Genomic DNA, 27,147 nt, shown 5'->3' with positions numbered 1-27,147 from the left:
TTACTCTCTTATGATTATATAATTTTACTCTAGCTACAGAAGTCATGTGCTGAGAAGGCAAGCAGGAATAACTTGGATTTGGTTAGTGTGGAAGATGTTTAGGATGAAAAAGAAATGCAGCAGTGAAGGCCCAGCAAGGTTAGACAGAATGGGAATACAGCAGGCTTCGGCCAAGTTTTGAGATAATACTTTTAGAATTGCTATTTTTAAGCTAAAAGTAAAAGTAACACGGCAGAAAGACATTATAATTGTCAAAAGGAGATCTGTCCTCTACTTCTACCTCCACCATTAACATCTTGAACACTGTGAGATTTTTGAGGAAGTAATTTCTTTTTTTTTTTGCCATGTTTAAACTAGGGATACCCACAGACATCTATCCTCTCCAATGCAGATAAAGTGAAGGTAAATAAGACAGTGCAAGCTAAAAGCTCAATTTCCTAAAGACATTCACCACAACCGTCTTGATCAAAACTATTCCCAGGCAATGAGCATGTGGTGCGTGGTCAGCAAAAATGTACTTAATTAATATGAAAATTCAGCTAAAAATAAGAATATTAATAAAAGATATTATTAATAAACAACCAAAAAATTATTAATCAGCAAGATAAACCCAAACACCAACTAATACAGACAGAAGAATACTGGAGACCACCATAAGGAGGAAGGAAAAAAGTAAAATAAAATTGCACAGGTTCCTACCTGGTTGCTTGGATCCAGGCCAGCATAAGAATTTCTTGAACTGCAACCAACTGGGGGTGTGGCCTCTCGAATGAACTCAGACATTTCAATCCCTCCACCAGGATCACTGTGGGGAAAAAATGAGAAAAGAGAGCAACTGTCATTATTCTGAAACCAATGGTTTTCTTTTCATTTTTTTAAATTATACTTTTTTAAAAAAATAAAGACGTTCTCATTTTTAATAGAGCAAACAGTAAAAAAAATCATCATTCTTCATTTATAAGTCTCATAATTTGAACTATTTTATAAACACATCGCTAGTTGAAAATATTTAAAACTCTCTCCCAAACTGTCTGAACCCAATCCAACATTGGAAACTGACCTTAATTCAGTTATAGCATACTAAACAGCACAAACTTTATGATATGTGTCATAAAACCACTCTAGCAAAGAAATGATTTACCTTTTGTTTCCCAAGAGCAAAGAGAAACTGGTGACTGTAAACACAAAAAGTAATCCGATCTTACACTACCCCTCTCCAAGAGCACACTCTGACGGAGCTGCAGGACACAACGACGAACGTGCGAGAGAACAGTTGTCCTGCTCAAGCTATTTCTATCTCTATTTTCTAAGTTAACAGCATTTAGCTCGGATACTAACTTGTTTTACAGAACTGGAAACCTAAGATTTTAGATTTGTGTGTATTGATTTAGAAGGCTTAAGTTAAAAAAGTAAAATGATGCTATATAGTAACAAGAGGTATTAGAAAGACAAAAGAGAGAAAAGTACTAAGTTTAAAGAACTGAGAAAGTCCACATACAGTACTTAAAGATAATGGGGTCCCAAAATTAGAAAAAATGATCACACCAAATTTCAAAAAACTTAGAAAGTTTTATAATAAGGTTCCTTAGAAACACAACTTTTAGAAGGACTCAGGCCCAAAAGTTGTCATAATCCTATTTTTTGCCCAAAGTTTTTTACTCATCTACCTGGTATATACAGAGTAAGTACTCAATAAATTTTTTAGCTATTATTATCAAGGATAAAAGCTTTAGTATATATGCTAGACATTACAGTGGAAATAAACTATCTTATCATCTAGCATCTGATGCAACCTCCTAGTTAACAACATCAAAAAAAACCAACCCCAAATTCTTCTGGTGAACCACCTCATCCCAAACTCTCATATGGTTTTGGGTAATGTTGATCCCACGCTCAGGTTTAGGGTTTGAGCTCTACTAGCCAAAGCCAACCAGCACATCCTATTCTCCTGGTCATAGAGCCTAGGTTCTAGAATAAGGACGTGACCCAACACAGGCTAGCATGTGTCAGGCCAGGAGTGTCTAAGCCTATCTGTCTAAGAAGCCAGCTGACAGAAAAGCACACAGCCTGTGAGGGGAAGCAGGATTGTGAAGCAACTGTTTGAAACCTCACCTTGCCACATGAAGACATCCCTTACACATAGACTTTTCAGTAATGTGAGCCAAAAATTCCCTTAAGCCTGTTTGGGTGGGGTATTCTGATAGCTGCAATCAAGAGATATAGGCAAAGTAGAATTTGCTTGAAGTATACCTTCTATTTAAGTATTTATCACTATGGCTGCTTGAATTCTACTGTGTTTTTCTTATTAATGGTCTCATAACTATCATGTCCCTGTTTGCTTAATGGGTTCCTAACTCTAGCCCAGTGACTACAGTTAGCTAACTCATGTTCAATCAGGAAAAATAGTTTTCTAATTTGCTATCCATTTATAAAAATAAAACATACTGGAACTCAGTTACAAATTTGATGGCCAATTTAGCATACAAATGTCCATGTGTGAGAAAAGTGGAACATGCTCAAGTTTGTCACAGCTGTTTGGTCTTATACAGGATATACAGGCCAGAATGAGAAATGTTTTTCTAATTTGGCAAAATCTTAAGTGGATATAGAGACAGCTATCACCACACTCAATCAGTGATGAGTAATAACCAGCAACATTACTGTTATCTCCACTGGAAGGCATTCTCCAAGTAAGATTCCATGGAAATCAGAAGATGGAGAGCAAGGTGGAGACTAAGGAATAAAATATTCAACACCAGAGAAAGGATAGAGAGCCCTCATCTTGCCTAGTTTATATACATCATCTTTACTGATATATAATTCACATACCATCCAATTAATCCATTTAAACTGTGCAATTCAATGGTTTTTAGTATAATCATAGTTACGCAGCCATCGCCACAGTCAATTTCAGAACATTTTTATCACCTCAAAAACAAATCCCTTTAGCCATTACTCCCCTATCCTTCCCATCTCGCCCACCCCCGCCCTAAGTGGCCACTAATCTACTTTCTGTCTCTATAGATTTGCCTATTCTGGATTTCATATAAATGGAATCATATAATATGTGGTCTTTTGTGACTGGCTTCTTTCACTTAGCATACTGTTTTCAAGATTCATCCATGTTGTAGCAAGTACCAGTACTTCATAGCTTTTTATGGCCAAATAATATTCCACTGCATGGATAGAACACACTTTGTTTATCCATTCATCAGTTGATGGACAATCTTGCCTAGTTTTATACATCAATTCTGATAACAGGTGTAAATGATTGCAATCTGAATGTAAAGCTACTATTAACAACAAATAAAAGCAAATATTTACTAAGTAGTTACTATATTCCAGTCACAGGAGCACGTGCTTTATTTGCATTTTCTCGTGAAATATTGCCCTAAAATCTATGATATAAATACTACTATCCTCAATTTACAGATGAAAAAACTGAAAACCAAAAGGTATAAAAACTTGCCTAAGGCCTCTGAGTGAGCAAGATAAACTGAGTCACTGGCATAAGAGTTCAGGGCGAGGGAGGGAGGATATAAATAATGCTTACTCAGCACTCTATAATGTATTAGCATATCTATTCTTTTTCCCCCACACTCCTGAATGTAGGTACTCATAACCAGTAAGGACTGAGACAAGATCTGAACACCAGGTCTGTACAACTCTAAAGCCCACAGTCTAAGACACCATTACTACCTTTCAATAAATAGGAACTGAGGTTCTCTTCCCAGTTCAAAACCAAAAGTAAACACCATTATCTAGAGCAGGGTATCTTAACCTCAGCACTACTGACATTTTGGGCCAGGTAATTCTTGATTGAGGGGAGCCATTCTATGCATGGTAAGATGGTCAGCAGCATCCCTGACCTCTACCCACTAGATGCCAGTAGCACTCCCCCTAGTTGCGATAAGCAAAAATGTCCCCAAATACTGCCAAATGTCTCCTGGGGGGCTAAAAATCACCCCCAGTTGAGAAACAATGATCTAGAACTAATGATCAATGGCCAACATTGAGTGAAAAGGAGGTATTAAGGGAAAAAAAAAGATGAAGGAAAAATTGGACAGCTCCTTTTATTTAAAAAAAAAATCCTCTAGCAAAATTAATGTACCTCTATCTTCTCTACAAATTCAGAAGTAGAACGTTTAGCCAGCTGTAGGTGTCCTAAATATAGCTAAACATAAAATGGCTATGGCTAAAAATTTTATTAGCAAGACTTGCAGGTTTTCTGCAATGGAGATTTCAGCACATACCTGGAAAGTATAGCAGTTTACAATTCTCAGAGAAGCAAAGTGGTCTACTGCAGTAAGCAACACACCAAATTCAGGGAATCTCTACCCTTATGCCTTAATTTCCCCATCTGTTAAAAAAAATACCAGGTACAGGGAAAGGCTGAGAAGCAGAAGGAGTCTAATCTGAATTATAAAGGAGACTTCACAAACTAATGTTGATTATTAGTATTATTAACTGCTCAGGCTTTAATCAGAAACTTCACAGCACCATTACAGTACTAAATTTACAAATCTAATCGAGATTACAATGATATTCATACAAGTATGAATAGATAAAAACAAAGTCCCTAAACAGAATAAATCTTCTTCAGAAAATTTAGCCTAAAATTCACCTACATATAGTTTAAATGGATCCTTAACTACAATATTGCAAGCATTACTGCCATGAGAAAGAGAGAAAATATGGTCTCCAAAATATTTGTATTCAAATCCTGAAATTCAATGTACTAATTTCCTCCCCTGAAACGTCAGAAATGAAACGTCAGAAATGTAACACAAACATTAATGACTTTGACTCTTTCTCTAAGATAAACATTTAACAAGCATTTCCGAACTGCTGTACCACAGCCAGTGAAAACCATACGGTTCAAGTAGTCCTACTATATTCATTCATTTATGCAACAAATTGACAGCTGTAATGTACCGAGCACAGTGATAGGCTCTGGAAATAAAAATGTTTCTTTTCTTGTTCATTTATTTTCTTCAGAACAGAATGTGAGATTCACAAGTGGGAGGGTGGAGGAAAGGAGATGTCAAAACCAAAAATCTACAACAAAGATCTTATTTGAGGGTGAAACATAAAAACACTCTCTTTGAGTGGCCAGCCCCATGGCGTAGCAGTTAAGTGAGTGCGCTCCGCTGCTGGCGGCCCGGGTTCGGATCCCGGGAGTGCACCGATGCACCGCTTGTCAAGCCATGTTGTGGCGGCGTCCCATATAAAGTGGAGGAAGATAGGCATGGATGTTAGCCTAGGGCCGGTCTTCCTCAGCAAAAGGAGGAGGATTGGCATAGATGTTAGCTCAGGGCTGATCTTCCTCACCAAAATAAAAATTTAAAAAAAAACCTCTCTTTGAGATTAGAAAAAGACAAAGATGTACACCAATACTATTTCAGTTTAACCATGCGTTAGAAATCATAGCCAATGAAAAAGTTAAACAGGAAGTGTAAGGACTGGAAAAGAAGAAATAAAACTGCCATCATTTCTAGAGAATCAAGAAATAACTTATCCAGTTTTATCATTAATCAGCGAGTTTAACAAGGTTGCTGGGTACAAGGTTGCTGGGTACAAAGTAAACTGCTACATTTCAATGTAGAAAAACAGAAAAAGCAATTATAAGAAATTTTTACAGGGGCCGGCCCGGTGGCACAAGCAGTTAAGTGCGCGCGCTCCGCTGTGGCGGCCCAGGGTTCTCTGGTTCGGATCCCCGGCACGCACCGATGCACCACTTGGCAAGCCATGCTGTGGCGGCGTCCCATGTAAAGTGGAGGAAGATGGGCACGGATGTTAGCCCAGGGCCAGTGCTCCTCAGCAAAAAAAGAGGAGGATTGGCAGATGTTAGCACAGGGCTGATCTTCCTCAAAAAAAAAAAAAAAAAAATTTATAATAGCAGAAAAACTACAAAATAATTTGGCAAATTTAACAAAAGTAATGCAAGCCTTTTAATGGAGAAATGATAAATCTTTACTGAAACACATTAAGGAAGACTAAATGAAGAGATTCAATATTGTAAAGATATCGATTCTTAGCAGAAGAATCTACATATTCAATGTAATTAATTCCAATAAAACACCTAAATTCTTATAGACTTTGCCCAGCAGACTCTAAAGTTAAATCAAAGAGTGAAGAGCCAAGAATAGCAAAGTCACTCCTGAAAAAGAACAAGGTAGAAGGTTTGCCCCCCAGATATCAAAGTTATGTTATAAAGCTACAGTATCACGACAGTGTGGTAAAGCCACAGACATAGACAACTAGATCAACGGAACAGAAAAGAGAGCCCAGAAACAAGCCTACTATACATGGACACTTAGTTTATGACAGAGTGAGTACTGCACATCGCCAAGGAAAGACATGCAGTACATTTGCCTGTTGAACAAATACCGATTAAACCAGTCATTCATAAAGAAAAAAAACAAATCTTGAATCCCTATCTGACGCTACAGATTAAAATAATTTCCAGTAGAATTGAAATGTGAAAACAAAAGAAACATGAGACTTTAAAAATACAATACAGCAGCATATCTTTCTGATCTTTGTGTAGGAAATAATTTCTTAAACAAGACACAAAAATGCTAATTACAAAAAAATAATAAATCATATGTATGATAATCATAAGAAACTTTAAGAAAGCTAAATGACAAGCCACAAAGTAGGAGGAGATGTCTGTAATGTATATAACCAATAAAGGAGTAGTATTATGAATATATATATATTTTTAAAATCTTCTATTAATCAATAAGAAAAAGGCAACTCCAAAGAAAAATGAAACAAGACATGAATGGGCACTGGAAAGAACAGAAAACTTAACTAGACCATATATATATAATAAGATGCTCAACCTCATTAGTAATCAGAAAGGTTAACTGAAAGTCACAATGAGACACATATAACACTTACTTGTTAAAATGGCAAATTTTTAAAGCTTACCAATCAAATAATGATGAGGATACGGAACAATAAGGACTTTCACACACTAATGGTGAGAATATAAACTGGTACAATCATTTTGGCAAACAGCTTGGAATTACCTAATAAAACTGAACATGAAAATATCCTACAAACCAGCTTATATACACGTGTACCAAGAGACATAAAATAATAATGTGTTATCAGAGCAAAAAAACTAGAAATAATCTGAATGGCTATCAAGAGAAGAATGGATAAATAAATTGTAGTCTATTTCTACAGTGGTAGACTATGCTACAATAAATATGAATAAACAAAATATGAATAAATGATACTACAAGCATCAACATGGGTAAGCCTATATAAAATAAAATCTTCTGCACAAAAAAGCCCCTCACAGAGAAAAACATACAGTGTGATTCTCTTTAGGATGTCCTAAGGCAGACAAAATTAAATAATATATGTTTAGTAATATCTAAAAAACTGGATAACAATAAAAAAGAGCAAGGGAATTATTAACATAAAATTCAAGATAATGGTCACTCCTGAAGGAAAAAGAGTACAATGAAAGGAGTAGGGAAAGGAGAAATGAAGACTTGTATGATGTCCTATTTCTTAAACTATGTGGTGGGTAATTAAGTATTCACTTAATTATTGTTCTCTAAATTATACAAATAATTGATCTACTATTTGGAAATATATATATTTCACAACAAAAATTTTTTAAAACTAAAAGAAAATAGAAAACAATTCAGTAATAGAAGCAATTAAAAATATATACAATATCCAGAAATAATAACAGCTAATATTACTGAGTGGTTAGCATGTATCAGGAATGGTTCTAAGTGCTTTACACATATGAGCTCATTTATTCTCTGTACTAGCCCTATGAGACAGTACTGCTATTTGCCTCATCATTTAGATGAGGAAGCCAAGGCATAAAAAGCTTAAGTAACTCCAAGGTCATACGATCGGGAAGTGATTCAAGCCCAAGCAGATGAAGTGCAGAGTCTACACTCTGTTTGCTTACCTAATATATGAGGGTATGCGTTTCCTAATAGAAACAGAATAGACTTTAGAAATACGCAGAACCCATTAAAAAAAACTGAAGTTTTTTGTTTGTTTTTTTTTTCTGGGTTTTTGTTTGTTTGTTTGTTTGTTTTTTTGGTGAGGAAGATTAGCCCTGAGCTAACATCTGTGCCAATCTTCCTCTACTTTGTATGTGGGACGCTGCCACAGCATGGTTTGATGATCGGTGTGTAGGCCCGCGCCCAGGATCTGAACCCACAAACGCCAGGCTGCCGAAGCAGAGTGTGTGAACCCAACCACTATGCCACCAGGCTGGCCCCAAACCTGAAGTTTTATGAGACATAAAAGACAAGTGAATAAATGAATACATATACACCATGTTGCTGAATGAGACTTCCTATTTTAAAGGTTGCGTTCTCTCCAAATTTAACATAATTATAATCAAAACTCTAATGAAATTCTGGAGGATGAGCATACAAGAGAATACCTTACAAAAAACTAAGTATATGCATGATAATAATCAAGATAACATTGAAAGAAAAATATTGAAGAATTCACATTGCTAAGTACTAAGCATATTAGAAAGCCACAGAAACAGTATGGTATAAACAAAAAGACAGAGAGATCAATGGAGAAAACAAAGCCCAGAAACAAACATAAGGATATATAAGTGCATGTGTTACATAAAGAAAAAGCATTTAAAATTACAGGGAAAAAATGCATTATTCACTCAATAATGTTGGTACCAACAAAACCTAAAAGAAAAAAGTTAGAATGTTTTCAGATTGACTACAATTTAAGAATAAAAAATAAAATGATAAAAATACTGAAAGTAGATACAAGTGAATATTTATATAATTTGGGGGAAGAAAAAAATCTAGAAAACTTGATATCAAAAGCAGAACTAATAGGGGCCGGCCCGGTAGCGTAAGCGGTTAAGTGCGTGCACTCTGCTACTGGCGGCCTGGGTTTGGATCCCGGGCGCGCACCGACACACCGCTTCTCCGGCCATGCTGAGGCCGAGTCCCACATACAGCAACTAGAAGGATGTGCAACTGTGACATACAACTATCTACTGGGGCTTTGGGGACAAAAAATAAAAAAGGAGGATGATTGGCAATAGATGTTAGCTCAGAGCCGGTCTTCCTCAGCAAAAAGAGGAGGATTAGCATGGATGTTAGCTCAGGGCTGATCCTCCTCACAAAAAAATAAATAAATAAAAAATAAGTAATTGTGGCATATAAATATATAAATAAAATGCCATAAATTGAGGAAAAGTATTTGACACAAGAGTTAATATTCTTCCTAAATAAATATCTTCTCCAAATCAATAGCAAAAAACTAACCACCAATAGAAAAATACACAATTCACAAAATAACAAATATAAAAGCAACAACATAAGAAAAACACCTCCATTTCACCAGTAATCCAAAAACTGAAAAATTAAATGAGATATCCACCACAGTTTGTCAAAATACTAAACACTCAACGTTGTCAAAAGTACAAAAAAAGAAGACTTCAAACTGCTGGTCACAGCAATTAAAAGGTAAAAATCCTTGGAAATTGGCAATATATATTGAAAAACTTAAAAATGGGTGTAGCTTTCTAGTAATTATATTTCTGCTAAGTTATGATTAAAAATTTAGTCATTTAGGGGCTGGCCCCGTGGTGTAGCAGTTAAGTGCGCGGGCTCTGCTGCTGGCGGCCCAGGTTCAGATCCCGGGCGTGCACCGACACACCGCTTGTCAGGTCATGCTGTGGCAGCACCCCACATAAAGTGGAGAAAAATGGGCACGGATGTTAGCTCAGGGCCAGTCTTCCTCAGCAAAAAGAGGAGGATTCGCATGGATGTTAGCTCAGGGCTGATCTTCCTCACACACACACACTAAAATAAACAAATAAATAAATTTAAGAAAAGAAAAATTTAGTCATTTGAAATTTAAACATCACAGTGATTTAATATTTAAATTTAAATTTGACAATAATTGAAATAACTAAAAACAAGATAGTTAAATTATGGTATGTCCACAAAATGGAATACTGTGCAGTCATTAAAAATAACATCACAGAAAAAATGTTTTCACTATTTCAAATATTTGCTGAGTACCTATCAATGCCAGACACTGTTTTAAAACCTGGGAATATAATAGTTTATAAGAAAAGCAAGGCCCTTGCCTTCAAGAAGCTTATAAATGCAAACAAATGATTAAGTAAGATAATTTCAGAGAGTGATTAATGCTATGAGCAAAATTATTACAAGGGTAAAATATCTGTTCAATGAACAAACACGGTAATCATGTTAGGGATGGAGAAAATGTAATTAAAAAGGGATAAACAAAGGCTTTCAGCACACTGGAAAATACACAGAAATATTATCTGTCTTAACAGATGAGTACCCACTTTTTATTACATTATTTATATCTTGATACCTGAAATATTTCATATTATACTGAGTGGAAACATGGCACAGTGGTTAAAAGCATGAGCCTGGCTGCCTGAATTATTTGATGTTTCTCCTCTTAGTTTCCACATCTGTAAATGAGGCTAATAACAGCATCTACCTCACAGAAGTGTCTTGAGGACTGAATGAGCTTATATATGTCAAGTGCTCATCTAGTGACTATTTTTTAAGAGTTAAATTAGTGGTACCTATTATTTCTATAAAGTCACAAACTTCTCACTATAAAAAAGTAAATCCCTCTGTCAAAAAGAGAAAGTGGGTGAGGCCCAGGTAACTCAACAGACTGTGACTGAGAGCCGTAGAGGGAATACTTGAGCTGGGACGGAAAAGAAAGCCTCCAGGAGGAAGTGACCTACAGAGTTGAACCCTACGAAGTTAGTCTGGCAAAGACATAGGGAAGGAACAGCTAAGTTTCTAAGGTGAGAATATAAAACTGAAAAATGTTTAAAGTAGATTAAATGAAAAATGTAGATTATAAATGTCAAGCAAAATGTTATCACAATTTGCTTAAGATATATCTACATTTTATTTATATCTATAAATAAAATATAAATGCTAAGATTTATAAGCCATGCTTGATTATTTCTTTAAAGTGTTTTTCATTGGTTTTGATCTTTGGTGTGAATAACTATTATACAATTATAACCATTATTGTTCTAACATTTTATTTAGTAATAAGGCCAAGGATATTGATTTAATCCCCCAGACAGGCCCGTTAGCTTTGCTGTGACCTAATGTGACAATCTGTACTTGTCTCTGTACCTACAGTGGTAAGATCTACCACTGCCTTAAAACCACATAAACAGAACAGACACAATACAATAACCACATCATTACATACACGCAAGATCTACATCATTACAAACTGAGTGACATGGGTTTCCTCACCTTGGTCCATTGCTGTCTTTTCTCCTAGATGAACAGTTGCCTTGCTCTGCTTTGGCTCGCTGATCTGTGAACTCATTTGCGGTCCTATCTACAACTTCTCCAGCATCAAGTGCTCTGTGGAGTCGATAGTTGACCATCTTTAGAACAATGAAAACAGCAGCTATCACAGGACAATAAACTGCTACTATAATCATGGAAGAAGGAAGGGCCTTTAAGAAAAAAAAAATAAAGACAGGCATTTTAAAATATTTTATATTTTATTCAATTAGAGAAATCTGTAACTAAAATAGTAAACACACACATTCACACAGAAAACAACAATCACGTTACTAGCACTAAGCTGCAAAAGTATAAGACAGCTTGCTCAGTACAGTAGCCACTAGCCATATGTGGCTAGTGAGACCTGAAATGTGGTCAGTCTGAATTGAGGTGTGCACTAAGAATTAAGTAACACTGGATTTTGAAGACTCAGTATGACAAAAAGAATGAAAAATATCTCAATAATTTTTACATTGATTATACATTGAAATAACATTAGATTATACTGGGTTAAGTAAAATATATCATTAAAATTAACTTCATCTGTTTCTCTTTTTTTTTTAAAGATGCATTTATTTTTTTTAAACATTTTATTTATTTATTTATTTTCCCCCCAAAGCCCCAGTAGATAGTTTTATGTCATAGCTGCACATCCTTCTAGTTGCTGCATGTGGGATGCGGCCTCAGCATGGCCAGAGAAGCAGTGCGTCGGTGCGCGCCCGGGACCCGACCCCGGGCCGCCAGCAACGGAGTGCGCGGACTTAACCGCTAAGCCACAGGGCCGGCCCCATCTGTTTCTTTTTACTTATTTTTAATACGGCCACGAGAAAATTTTAAATTACATATGTGGCTCACATTACATTTCCATTGGACAGCAGTGGTATAAAGTCAACGCCAAAAAGCTTATAATACAATTAGAGAGTTAAGGTATCACGTTACATAATATGTGAATAAGATAGGGTTGTGATCCAAATATACATAATCCCTGTCTATGTGCTCTCTAACTTTTTTTAGGATATAAACATTCTTTGTGTTCTAGAAAATTGCAAGTCAAAACTGTCATGAGAATAACCTTAGAACTGTGCCTGTAAAATCACATAAGACACGGGAGACATGCGAAATCCCAATAGGTTTTATTTTAAAATACTTAAACGCTTAAAATACTCAAAAACTGTAGGCTGCCAAATAAAAAGAATAAAAGAATACAGAACAGAATCAGGCAATAAATAGATTGACTGAAATATCCTGGGCGTGGGGATTGCAGACCCATCATACTTGAGGATTGGGTGATGTGGACTAGAGTCCAGGAGCTTGGAGACCATCCCACTTGGAAAGCAGGGCCTCAGAGTCACTGCTGGCAGAGACCATAAAACTAAGCTCAACTTCTGTCCGCTTGCATGAAAAAAAATCACTCTGGATATCTGTAGCGCTCGATTCTGCATGTTTTCATAAGATTCAACCTCAGTCATCTGAGAACATGGCTCCAGATTTGCTTGGGAAGATAACCTCAAATTGCCTGAGATGGTAAAATTGAAAAGGTCCTGGTGAGCAAGGCAGGTTTAGAACGCACATGATAAAAGTTAAAAAAAAAAAAAAAAAGTAGTTTGGGAGGAAGAGAGAGGGAAAGAATGTGGGTTGGAATTGGAAGAGGGGGAAGAAAGACAAATCAAGCCCAGAGTCTAATACTTGTGAGTTGGGTGTGAGCATAATAACCATATATTTGCTATTTTTAAATACTTGGATTAAGAAGCCCTTCATATTATTGTATTTAAAAATTTAAACTTGTGATTCCAATTTTAAGTGTCATTGAATATAACTGATTTAGGCTTATGATTTTAAGTTGAAAAATGTATTTAAAATTTTACAAAAGTCCACAAATATTAGGTTTAGAAGAGTTAAGTACTTGGAAAGATTCTCATATAATTTAAGCACTTAAAAGTGAATACTAAGTTTATAAATGAAATTTAAATTAAAGAACCTAACCTCTTAAAAATGCCTGTTAAAATACGTTCAATTTGGGACATCAGCATCATGGCGGAGTGAGCTTCCCACATTGAACTCTTCCCCCTCTAAGACACAACAAAAACGACATTCATATTCCAACAGAAGCTATTCACACAACACAGGGGACGTCTGAGGTACCCAGGCAGCCATACACCTGAGGACAGAGGTGCTGGAATCCCTAGAAGAAGGGGAAGGAGTGCCCTAGCACCTCCTTCTTCAGCCCAGCGAACTCCAGTTCCAGCTTCTTTGGCCCAGCAGTGCTCCAGCTCTTCCTTGTTCAGCCCAGCGCGCTCCAGTTCTAGCTCTTCTGCCCAGCGCACTCCAGCCCCTGCTTCTTTGGCCCAGTGGCACCTCAGCTGCAGCTGCTTCAACCCACCTGCACCCGAGCCCCAGCTGCTTCGGCCTAGCTGAGCTCCAGTCTCAGCTGTTCCCACGCTTCCCCCCCAGCAGCCTCCACTCAGCCACACCTCAGATCAGCCAGGGGCCGACGACAGTGCCCGCGGATTGAGGCAGCCCAGAATACACAGCCCTTGACCCCCACGCAGCGCCAGCAAGAGGAAACTGAGACCATATATTTTCACTATGAGGAAAAGTAAGCCAACACCGACAGGCACCATGCAAAAATATATTAACTCTCCAGAACAAAAGGGAAATGACAAGCACCCACAAGTCAACCCAGAAAGCATAGAAATGTATAACCTTAACAACAGAGAATTCAAAATAGCCATCATAAAAAAGCTTAATGAAATACAAGAAAACACAGACAGACAATTCAATGAAATCAGGAGTTTCTTCACAAAAGAGATTGAAATTATAAAAAAAAAAAAAAAACCAGTCAGAAATCTTAGAGATCTGGGCCAGCCCTGTGGCTTAGCGGTTAAGTGCGCACGCTCCGCTCCTGGCGGCCCGGGTTCGGATCCCGGGCACGCACCGCTTCTCCGGCCATGCTGAGGCCGCGTCCCACATACAGCAACTAGAAGGCTGTGCAACTATGACATACAACTATCTACTGGGGCTTTGGGGGAAATAAATAAATAAAAATTTAAAAAAAAAAGAAATCTTAGAGATGAAAAACACAATAGAAGAGATAAAGACAAATCTGGAAGCCTTAAGCATCAGAGCTGACAACATGGAGGAAAGAATTAGCAATACTGAGGACAGCAATGCAGAAATGCTCCAGATGGAGGAGGAAAGAGAACTAAGACTAAAAAGAAATGAAGAAACTCTCTGAGAAATATCCGACTCAATTAGGAAATCCAACATAAGGATTTTAGGTATTCCAGAGGGAGAAGAAAGGGAAAAAGGAGCAGAGAACTTCTTCAAAGAAATAATATCTGAGAAATTCCCAAACGTGGGGAATGAGCTGGAAATACCAATGAATGAAATAAATAGATCTCCTAAATATATCAACCTGAAAAGACCCTCTCCAAGGCATATAGTAGTAAAGCTGGCAAAAGACAATGACAAAGAAAAGATATTAAGGGCAGCTAGACAAAAAAAAATAACATACAAAGGATTTCCTATCAGGTTCTCAGCCAATTTCTCGACAGAAACTTTACAGGCTAGGAGAGAGTGGAACGATATATTCAAAATTCTGAAGGACAAAAATTTTCAGCCAAGAATACTCTATCCAGCAAAAATATCCTTCAGATATGATGAAGAAATAATAACTATCCGAGATAAACAAAACCTAAGGGAGTTCATTGCCACAAGACCCCCACTACAAGAAGTGCTCAAGAAGGCCCTCATCCCTGAGGGAAAAAAGAGAAAGGGGATTCAAAGTTTTGAACAAGGAGGAAAATAAGTTGACAAAACCAGAAAATTGCAGTCCTCTACCAAAATAGATTAGCAAACACTTAATTATAAAACCAAAGATCAAGGGAAGGTAAGCACCAAGCATAAATATAACTTCATCATGTTAAACACAAACTGACAACACAAGAAGGAATAAGATGTGACAACAATAACTTAGAAGGGGAAGAGGAAAGGGATTGAATTGACTTAGTCTAAGGGAATAAGAGACCATCAAAAAATGGAGTATCACATCCACGAGATTTTTTATACAAACCTCATGGTAACCACTAACCAAATAAACAGAACAGAATCACACATGATAAAGAAAGAGAAAACTAAGAGAACCCACATACAGAACTACCAAACTAAATTGGTAGTCTGAAACACATGGGATGAGAAACAAAAGAAATGCAAAAGAACCAGAAAAAGAGCGATAACAAGCCCCCATATATCAATAATTACCCTAAATGTAAATGGACTGAACTCTCCAATCAAAAGACACAGAGTGGTGGGATGGATTAAAAAATAAGACCCAACAATATGCTGCCTCCAGGAAACACATCTCAGCTCTAAAGACAAACACAGGCTCAGAGTGAAAGGATGGAAGACAATACTCCAAGCTAATGGCAAACAAAAGAAAGCAGGTGTTGCCATACTTATATCAGACAAAGTTGACTTCAAGATAAAACAGGTAATGAGAGACAAAGAGGGGCAATATATAATGATAAAAGGGACACTCCACCAAGAAGATATATCACTTTTAAATATATATGCACCCAATACAGGAGCACCCAGGTACATAAAGCAACTATTAACAAACCTAAAAGGAGATATTAACAACAACACAATAATAATAGGGGATCTCAACACCCCAACACCCCACTCTCATCAATGGACAGATCATCCAGACAGAAAATAAATAAGGAAATAATGGATCTAAACTAAAAACTAGATGAGATGCACTTAACAGACATATACAGAGCACTCCATCCAAACACAGCAGATTACACATTCTTCTCAAGCACACATGGAACATTCTACAGAATAGACCATATGTTGGGAAACAAGGCATGCTTATATAAATTTAAGAAGACTGAAATCATAACAAGCATCTTCTCAGACCATAATGCCATGAAGTTAGAAATCAACTACAAGGAAAAAACCGGGAAAGTGACAAAGCTGTGGAGACTCAACAACATGCTACTAAACAACCAATGGATCATTGATGAAATTAAAGTAGAAATCAAAGCATATCGGGAGACAAATGAAACCATACCAATTCATCTGGGATGCAGCAAAAGTGGTCCTGAGAGGGAAATTCATAGCAATACAGGCCCCCATTAACAAACAAGAAAAAGCCCAAATACGCAACCTCAAACTACACCCAACAGAATTAGAAAAAGATGAACAAACAAAGCCTAAAGTCAGCAGAAGGGGGGAAATAATAAAAATCAGAAATAAATGATTAAAATAAATAAAAAGCAGAAATAAATGAAATTGAAATTAAAAAAAACAGCAGAAAGGACCAATGAAACAAAGAGCTGGTTCTTTGGGAAGATAAACAAAATTGACAAACCCTTAGCCAGACTCACCAAGAAAAAAAGAGAGAAGGCTCAAATAAATAAAATTAGAAATGAAAAAGGAGAAATTACACAGATACCACAGAAATACGAAAGATTATAATACTATGAAAAACTATATTCCAACAAATTGGACAATCTAGAAGAAATGGATAAATTCCTAGACTCATAAACCTCCCAAAACTGAATCAAGAAGAAATAGAGAATTTGAATAGACCAATTACAAGTAAAGAGATTGAAACAGTAATCAAAAACCTCCCAAAAAATAAAAGTCCAGGACCAAATGGCTTCTCTGGAGAATTTTACCAAACATTCAAAGAAGACTTAATACCTATCCTTCTCAAACTATTTAAAAAAACAGAGGAAGATGGAACACTTCCCAACACATTCTACGAGGCCCACATCACCCTGATACTAAAGCCAGGCAAAGACAATACTAAGAAGGAAAACTACCGACCAATATCCCTGATGAACATAGATGCAAAAATCCTCAACAAAATATTGGCAAACCGAATACAGCAATACATTAAAAAGATCATACACCATGATCAACTGGGATTTATACCAGGGACACAGGGATGGTTCAACATCCACAAATCAATCAATGTGATACACCACATTAACAAAATGAGGAATAAAAACCATATGATCAACTCAATAGATGCAGAGAAGGCTCTTGACAAGATCCAACATCCATTCATGATAAAAATTCTCAAGAAAATGGGTATAGAAGGAAAGTACCTTAACATAATAAAGGCCATACATGACAAACCCACAGCAAACATCATACTCAATGGGGAAAAACTGAAAGCCATCCCTCTGAAAACAGGGACAAGACAAGGGTGCCCACTCTCACCACTCTTGTTCAACACAGTACTGGAGGTTCTGGCCAGAGCAATTAGGCAAGAAAAAGGAATAAAAGGAATCCAAACAGGCAACGAAGAAGTGAAACTCTCGCTGTTTGCAGATGACATGATCTTATATATAGAAAACCCTAAAGAATCCATTGGAAAACTATTAGAAATAATCAACAACTACAGCCAAGTGGCAGGGTACAAAATTGACTTACAGAAATCAGTTGCATTTCTACGTGCCAACTACAAACTAACAGAAAGAGAACTCAAGAAGACAATCCCATCTACAATTGCAACAAAAAGAATAAATATCTAGGAGTAAATTTAACCAAGGAAGTAAAAGACCTATACAATGAAAACTATAGGACATTACTGAGTGAAATCAATGATGACATAAAGAAATGGAAAAAGATTCCATGCACTTGGATTGAAAGAATAAACATTGTTAAAATGTCCATACTACCTAAAGCAATCTACAGATTCAATGCAATCCCAATCAGAATCCCAGGGACATTCTTCACAGAAATAGAACAAAGAATACTAGCATTCATATGGGGCAACAAAAAACCCTGTATAGCTAAAGCAATCCTGAAAAAGAAGAACAAGGCTGGAGAATCACAATCTCTTACTTCAAAACATACTACAAAGTGATAGTAATTAAAACAGCATGGTACTGGTACAAAAACAGACACACAGATCAATGGAACAGAATTGAAAGTCCAGAAATAAAACCTCATAATATCTATCGGCAGCTAATCTTTGACAAACGAGCTGAGGACATACAGTGGAGAAAGAAAAGTCTCTTCAACAAACGGTTCTGGGAAAACTGGACAGCCACTTGCAAAAGAATGAAAGTAGATCATCTTCTTTCACCATACACAAAAATTAACTCAAAATGGATCAAAGACCTGAAGGTGAGACCTGAAACTATAAAACTCTTGGAAGAAAATATAGGTAGTACACTACTCGTCATCAGCCATAAAGGGATCTTTTTGAATTCCATGTCTACTCAGACAAGGGAAACAAAAGAAAAAATAAACAAGTGGGACTTCATCAGATTAAAGAGCTTCTACTTGGGCCGGCCCCGTGGCTTAGTGGTTAGGTGCGCGCGCTCCGCTGCTGGCAGCCCAGGTTCGGATCCTGGGCGCGCACAGATGCACTGCTTGTCCGGCCATGCTGAGGCCGCGTCCCACATACAGCAACTAGATGGAGGTGCAGCTATGACACACAACTATCTACTGGGGCTTTGGGCGGAAAATAAATAAATAAATAAAATTATTAAAGAGCTTCTACAAGGCAAATGAAACCAGGATCAAAATGAATATGGAACCCACCAGCTGGGAAAAAATATTTGCAAACTATATAGCTGACAAGGGATTAATCTCCATAATATATAAAGACCTCACACAACTGAATAACAAAAAAAAACCCAATCAAAAAATGGGCAGAGGAAATGAAGAGACACTTCTCCAAAGAAGATATACAGATGGCCAACAGGCATATGAAAAGATGCTCAACATCACTAATCATCAGGGAAACGCAAATCAAAACCACACTAAGATATCATCTTACACCCGTTAGAATGGGTATAATCACCAAGACAAAAAGCAACAAATGCTGGAGAAGCTGTGGAGAAATGGGAACCCTAATCCACTGCTGGTGGGAAAGCAAACTGGTGCAGCCTCTATGGAAAACAGTAAGGAGATTCCTCAGAAAATTAAAAATAGAAATACCTTATTATCCAGCTATCCCACTACTGGGTATCTACCCAATGCACCTGAAATCAACAATCCAAAGAGGCTTATGCACCCCTATGTTCATCGCAGCATTATTCACTATAGCCAAGACATGCAAGCAACCCAAGTATCCCTTGACTGATGACTGGATAAAGGAGACGTGGTATATATATACCATGGAATACTACTCAGCCATAAAAAAAGACAAAAGTGTCCAATTTGCAACAACATGGATGCACCTGGAGGGTATATGTTAAGTGAAATAAGCCAGAAAGAGAAAGACAAACAGTGCATGATTTCACTCATACATGGAAGATAAACCAACACACGGACAGATAGAACTGTTTGGTGGTTACCAGGGGCTAGGGGGGGTGGAGGGTGGGCACTAGGGGTGGAGGGATGCACTTATATGGTGACTGATAAACAATAATGTACAACAAAAATTTCACCATAAAAAAAATGTGTTCAATTTGTAGAGTTGAATTTAAAATTCTAAGTTGTTTAATTTATAGCTTTAATAAATCTAACATTCACTGCAAAAAAATAAAGTGCCCTGAATAAACTTTTCAGAGTAGAAAACACACAGACACACACATGCACGCGCACACACACACACACACTCAAACTGACAAAAATTTCAAAATAAACACAGATATAAACATATGTATCGCCTAGAGCATTTACAAAAGTTCTGCATGATGCTGGTTTCCATATGATATGTTCACATAAGAATTAAAATTCTTGGAGATCATTTAGTTCAACACTGTCATTTCCAGACAGAAAATTGAGACCTACTAACTTCAAATGACTTAGCCAGGATCACTCATCTTAATAACATCTTAATGACAAAATTAAGCAAGGTCTCTTAGGCCTGTGTCACTGCATGTTTTACCATCTACCATGATACTGATTCCATTTTCAAATGTGAAGTGTCAATGAAAAATGAGTCAGAGTTCCATCATTACTCACCATAGTCCATATTAAGACTAAAATGATTGATTATATTAATTAAGTGGATCCACAGAGAACAACTTCACCATTATCATTCAGGGCGGCAGACAAATTCAGTGGAAATGTTAATGGCCCCTCCAAATGGGAAAAGATAAAAGAGACTGCTTAATATTGAATGGGCTATCGTATTTGCTTTTACAAAAAGAATCAAAGATTATGAATACTTAAAAGAGATCTAAATAAACTCTTTCTACCTACTATTATATTTTTAAGATTATTGGATAATTGAGTGCCAAAAAACACACTAAAATGTACAGGATCTATACAGTAAGTACAGAATTTTTTTTTAAAACACTAAATATTGAAAAGACTGAAAACAAAATAAAAATTAAGTGACCATTTCATACTAGAAACTGGTACAGATGATTAAAACTTGAATTTTCAACTCAAACTACAAAAGTTACTCATTTATTTTACACTGTATGGTTTAAATGCTTAACCCCTGTCAGTGATTACCGCTGAGGTTTCTAGGTGACGGAGGACAGCTGTGCTGTGTCACTTTTCCCGAAGGGGGTAAAGTGCACAGGCATACCTTGAGCTGTTGCCTGACTCTGATTAAACTTGCTCTCCACTTGCATTGCTTCACTGGGCTCTCAGCTGATCCCAGGGCAGCTGACAATATTAGTATCGGATCAGAAATGGATCATAAACTCTCCCTGGAACTTCGCTCCACTAATACTAAAAGAACACTTTAAATGGTGTCTCCCTTTACGTGGTTTCAGTGGTCCCCTAAAATCAAACACCAAAAACCCTGAAACTAGTTAGGTCACCTTTCTTCAGTTTTATGGATTATATACCAAAAGGGCAAACCAAGTAGTATTTACTATTCACTTTTATATTTTATTAAATTAGATCTATCAATACTGTGTTTTCAAAGAAAGATTTTCAGAGACATTCAGAATTCTATTTATTAACAAGCAGCATCTCATGGGAAAGCAGGTTCTTTTTCTGAAGGAAAAAAAACTTTTACAAAATAAAATTGCTTACGTTTCTGTTAAAAATAGCTTTTGTATCCCATTCAATAACCCAATTCTAAATTAAAACATCTACTTTGAATTTTTTTGGCAGGTACTTACTGACTTAAGGTTAATTATGTTTCATAACAAACAATACTTTAAAAAGCACTAATACTGGGGCCGGCCTGGTGGCGCAGCAGTTACACGCGGGCGCTCCGTTTGGTGGCCCAGGGTTCACAGGTTTGGATCCTGGGCGAGGACCGACACACCGCTTGTTGGGCCATGCTGTGGCGGCATCCCATATAAAGTAGAGGAGGATGGGCAAGGATGTTAGCCCAGGGCCAATCTTCCTCAGCAAAAAGAGGAGGATTGGCATCAGATGTTAGCTCAGGGCTGGTCTTTCTCACCAAAAAAAAAAAGTATTAGTATTTCCAAAAGGACATATTTCATCATCTTAGGTTATTTTTTTATTATAGATGCCAACTTCAAGTTAATGCTGATGCAACCAAGCACATTAATTGCCCTCTTGTAATAAAAGCCGATCTATTTTATCTTCATGTAAATGTCTATCTCTAGTTATAAACTGCTTATATAAAAAGGCTGGTTTTACTTCTTTCCTAGGACACCACCAACAGTGGACAGTAGAGAATGAAGATGGACTAATACTAATTACAGCAAGGCCCTCACTAAATAACTAGAAAGGCCACAGCATCGCAAGCTCAAGACAAAGGCCTGCAGAGTCATCATAGGCTTCAAGTCCTCCCTTACACATCTCACACATCTGTCTATCTTACACATCTTATAGGTCAAAAGGTCAAGACATTAAAACAGACAAGCTGGGTATTTTTGTGTTCTATTATGCTATAAGCAGTTAACATCTTGATTTTTGAGATTTACTTATTACGTAGTCACACTCAGGTATTCAGACCAGTTCAGTCAGAAACCAGTGGTCTCTAACTCCAAAGTTAAGAGAATGGCACACATCACCCACAACTAAGGCCAAGGTTGTGAAAAAAAAAATAGCCGTCATTAATGCTAGACACCATGTATGCTTGTTTTTTTGCACTATTGCAACTACCTCATTACTTAAGGCAACGTTTACCAAACTTTTGGCATCATGGCCTTAACGGGCATTCAAGCAAACACGTGAACTGCAAATTTTAAGCAAAGATTCATCATATTTTAATTTCTTAAACTGACAAATGGATTAAAGACTTTAATGTAAAGAGCAAAAACTTTAAGGCTTTTAGAAGAAATATAAAAGAATATCTTTATGACCTTAGGCCATGGAAGATTTATTTTTAAGCATGATTCTCAAAGAACAAACTATAAAGGACTGATGAGTTAAAATTAAGAACTTCTGTTTATTAAGAGACACTGTAAATTAAGTGAAAAGACAAGCTACAAACCAGAAGACATTAAAATACATATCACTATATATGTATATATTTATATATGTGTGTATATACCATATAAAGAATATATTATAAAGAATTCCTTCAAAATCAATAACAAAGAGGCAAACAAACCAACAAAAATAAAGGACAACAGACAGACCTTACACAGAAAAGATATATAAATAGCCAATGAAAACATCTTCAACTTCATCAGCAATGAGCAAAATACAATTTAAAATCACAACAATATATCATTTAACACCCATCTGTATGGACAAAAATTAAGAAATCAGACAAAAATTAAGTATGGAAAACCAGAACTCTTATAAACTGCTAGTAGAAATATAAATCAATAGATACATCACCCACGATTCAGCATTTCCTCTCATAAGCATAAAACTGAAACTCCTGCACATGCAGCACTATGACTTTCACCAAAAAAAAAGGGGGGGGGACTCAACTGAAAATCAACAGGAAAATGGAAAACTGTAGACTAATTACCAATGGAATATAATATGGCAGTGAAAACTACACTTACAGGCAGCAACATAAACTGTACCAATATGTATTATACTCCAAATGTAAACTTATGCTTTACTATATTTTCTTGATTTCTTCGTAATGAGCATGTATTTATTTTATAATTAGAAAATAAGAGCTAAAATGTTAAGCGATAAAAAGGTTTTCATATCAGAAAAAAGGTATATTAGCTTTCATGTTTTACAAAGACATGATCTATACCCATCTCAATAATGGATGACTTAGCAACAGGTCAAGTTCCACATCACGGCAGTTTCTCACTTTACTCCTTATCTGCAAGAAGTTAAAACAGCATCTTAACTCTCAGTTAGACATCCCTGAGAATGGCAGAAGTGTTAATGACTGTCAGATAACTCTAGATATTCAGACCAAATATAGACCCAAAACTTGTGGTAACCCTCCTTACTGAGAACTGTGTGAGATACTTTTAATAAGACTATCTCTCTTAAAAGTTAGATGGAGCGGCCGGCCCAGAGACCTAGTGGTTAAGTTCAGTGTGCTCCACTTTGGCAGCCCAGGTTTGGTTCCCAGGTGCAGATTTACACCACTTGCCAGTGGCCATGCTGTGGCAGCAACCCACATATAAAAAAGAGGAAGATTGGCAACAGATGTTAGCTCAGGGTGAATCTTCCTCAGTAAAAAAAAAAAAAAAAAAAAAAAGTTAGATGGATAGAAATGCAAATCAAAACTACAATGAAATATCACCAAACACCCATTAGGATGGCTACCATCAATAAGGAAGGAAGGGAAAGAGGGAGGGAGGGAAAACGAGAAAATAACAAGTGTTAGCAAGGATGTGGAGAAATTGGAACCTTTGTGCACTATTGATGGGAATGTAAAATGGTGCATCCTCTATGAAAACAGTAGTTTCCAAAAAATTAAAAATAGAATTACCATGTGATCTAGCAATCCCACTTATGAGTATTTATCCAAAAGAATTAGAAGCAGGATCTCAAAGAGATGCTTGCCCACCCATGTTCACGGCAGCATTATGCACAACAGCCAAGAGGAGAAAGCAATGCGCTAAATGTCCACAAATGCATGAATGGATAAACAAAATGTACGCTATACATATAATGGAATACTATTCAGCCTTGAAAAGGAAGGAAATCCTGTCACAGGGTACAACATGAATGAACCTTGAGGACATTATGCTAAGCGAAATAAGTCAGTCACAAAAAGACAAAATACTGGATGATTCCACTCATATGAGGTATCTAAAGTAGTCAAACTCATGGAAATATAAAGCAGAATGGTAGTTGCCAGGGGTTAGCGGGAGGGAGAAATGGGGAGTTGTTGTTTAATGGGTACAGAGTTTCAGTTCTGCAGGATGAAAAAGTTCTGGAGATCCACTGCACAACGTGAATGTACTTAACACTACTAAGCAGTACACTTAAAAAAGGTGTTAAAATGGTAAGTTTTGTGTTATGTGTTTTTTACTACAACTTAAAAAAAAAGTTAAATGGAAGAATATTTCACTTCCTTCTTCACTGTCTTCTCTCCAGTGAGAAAAAAAAATCAAACACTGAGAAACAAGTTGGGAGACTAAGCCATTTACATCACAGTTTAGCCTTCTTAAATTCTTATTACAGTTTCTCCTTAACACAAAGAAATTGTGATATTTCAGCCAGGAGTGACAAGGTCAAGCTATTCAAGATACCAAAAATACTTCTGACAGAACTCTTGAGAAAGCCACTTGAAATCACAGAAATGGTCAAACTAGAATTATCACAGTCGTTAAGTAACCTATCTTACACTTCATTTCAAAATCTCAAGTGAATAATTCTCCCCTATGGCTAGCATACTGCATGGTAGAAAAGCAACCTTTTTCTTTTTTTTTTTTTGTGAGGAAGATTAGCCTGAGCTAACATCTGTTGCCAATCCTCCTCTTCTTGCTGAGGAAGATTGGCCCTGGGCTGACATCCATGCCCATCTTCCCCTACTTTACATGGAATGCCACCACAGCATGGCTTAGATAAGCAGTGCATCGGTGTGCACCCGGGATTCAAACACGCAAACTCTGGGCTGCCGCAGTGGAGGGCGTGCGCTTAACCGCTGCGCCACCAGGCGGGCCCAAAAAGCAACCTTTTATACAACACTCATTTCCTTGAGCAGCAATGTAAAGACAAATGCTCCCTGTCTATGTTTTGTGTCAGATTGATAATTTTCACTATTTTCTACACCACTGAATTAAGATCTGGAAGTTTACTGTTAACAAAGGAGTACTTCCTTAATATATCGGTAGCTGTTCTCAATCAGAACTGATTTCAACGCATCTTTTCCAGTTCATGTTACAAAGTGATTATCAACTAAATCTAACACTTAGCGCCAACTAACATCTTATACCTAGATATCAACTAACATCTAACACTTAGTGATTACCATGTGCCGGGCACACTTCTAAGTGCTTTATGTATATTAACTCATCTAACCCTCACAATCACGTGATGAAGTTGGCACTATTAGTCTTCCCATTTTACAGATGGAGAAACTGAGGCACAAAGAGGTAAGTAACTTGCCCAAGGTCTCTGAAAGAGACACTAAAGAGCAGTTTGGCTTCAGAGTTCTTGCTCTTAATCATGATACCTAATTGCCTCTAAATAAGAGGTGGGCAAACTTTTTCTGTTTAAGGCCAGACAAAAAATATTTCACACTTTGCAGGTGATACAATCTGTCTTAACTACTCAACTCTGCTGCTGCAGTGTGAAAGCAGCCATATTGTCTATGAACACGAGCATAGTGTTTTCCAATAAAACTTTGTGAACACTGAAATTTGACTTTCATATAATTTTCACATAGCATGAAATATTAATCTTCTTTTGATTTTTTTTGCAACCACTAAACAACGTAAAAACCATTCTTAGCTCATGGGCCATACAAAAACTACATAGGCCATAATTTGTTGATCTCTGCTCTAAATGAAAATTTCTTTTCTTCTCTCACCAATAAACCAAACAAAACGTTGTCAAGCACTTCTCCCTCATATATGCCAAGTACAAATCTATAATCTCCAACACCACCAGTTTCATCCAACTAGGAAACAAAGTAGCTGCTAGCAAGCATAGGCCAATAACCACTCTTCCACAATGTATGCCTGGGAAATCAACTTACATTCCACAGTGTCATTTAATAACAAAATTCTGAAAAGCACTCATCTTGCTTGTTCTCCAAGCAAAACAACCGTAATTAATGTTAAAAAGTAGCTTTAGGAGCTGGCCTGGTGGTGCAAGCGGTTAAGTGTGCGCGCTCCGCTTCGGCAGCCCAGGGTTCGCTGGTTCGGATCCCGGGGCCGTGCCGCTTGTCAAGCCATGCTGTGACGTCATCCCATATAAAGTAGAGGAAGATGGGCACGGATGTTAGCTCAGGGCCAATCTTCCTCAGCAAAAAAAAAAAAAAAAAAGTAGTTTTACAAGTTTTTAGGCAAAAGCATATAGTATACCTGTTTTTTAGTACAAGAAGCTATAATTTTGGATAATGCCTCTATGTTCTTAGTATCTTCCCATTCATTGAGAAAATTTATCAATTTACAATGGAAAACACTGGCTTAGGATTATTGCGGGAAAATTCCACAGAAATTGTTCCACAGAACAATGGGTTCCACAGAAATCACTAGAAAAGTGATAAAAACTTCAATGGCCCTACATAAATTTTGACAAAGTTTCACGACACATAACTATCTAGGCACTAGGGGCAGAGGGCCTGTCAATACTATAAAGAAAAATTTTATTTATTTATTTTTTTGTGTGTGAGGAAGACCGGCCCTGAGCTAACATCCATTGCCAATCCTCCTCCTTTTTTCCTCCAAAGCCCCAGTAGATAGTTGTATGTCATAGTTGCACATCCCTCTAGTTGCTGTATGTGGGACGCGGTTTCAGCATGGCCGGAGAAGCAGTGTGTCGGTGCGCGCCCGGATCCGAACCCAGGCCGCCAGTAACGGAGCGC

The 27,147-nt window shown here is 37.0% G+C and overlaps 1 protein-coding gene across 10 annotated transcripts in view; it reads right to left on the bottom strand.

Annotated features, from left to right (window-relative positions):
- Positions 1 to 27,147, bottom strand: part of PCNX1 (pecanex 1) — a 192,571-nt gene that overhangs the window by 127,535 nt on the left and 37,889 nt on the right. For all 10 annotated transcript variants that reach the window (XM_058567242.1, XM_058567240.1, XM_058567237.1 and 7 more), the window contains exons 2-3: positions 11,295 to 11,503; positions 700 to 805 (exon numbers count right to left, since the gene is read on the bottom strand). In XM_058567242.1, coding sequence (XP_058423225.1) covers positions 700 to 805; positions 11,295 to 11,503 — 315 coding nt within the window. The remainder of the gene's footprint in view (positions 1 to 699; positions 806 to 11,294; positions 11,504 to 27,147) is intronic.

Source organism: Diceros bicornis, chromosome 24 (assembly GCF_020826845.1).
Source record: "Diceros bicornis minor isolate mBicDic1 chromosome 24, mDicBic1.mat.cur, whole genome shotgun sequence".
NCBI classification, from domain to species: Eukaryota; Metazoa; Chordata; class Mammalia; order Perissodactyla; family Rhinocerotidae; genus Diceros; species Diceros bicornis.
This window is presented reverse-complemented; position numbering and strand designations above follow the sequence as displayed.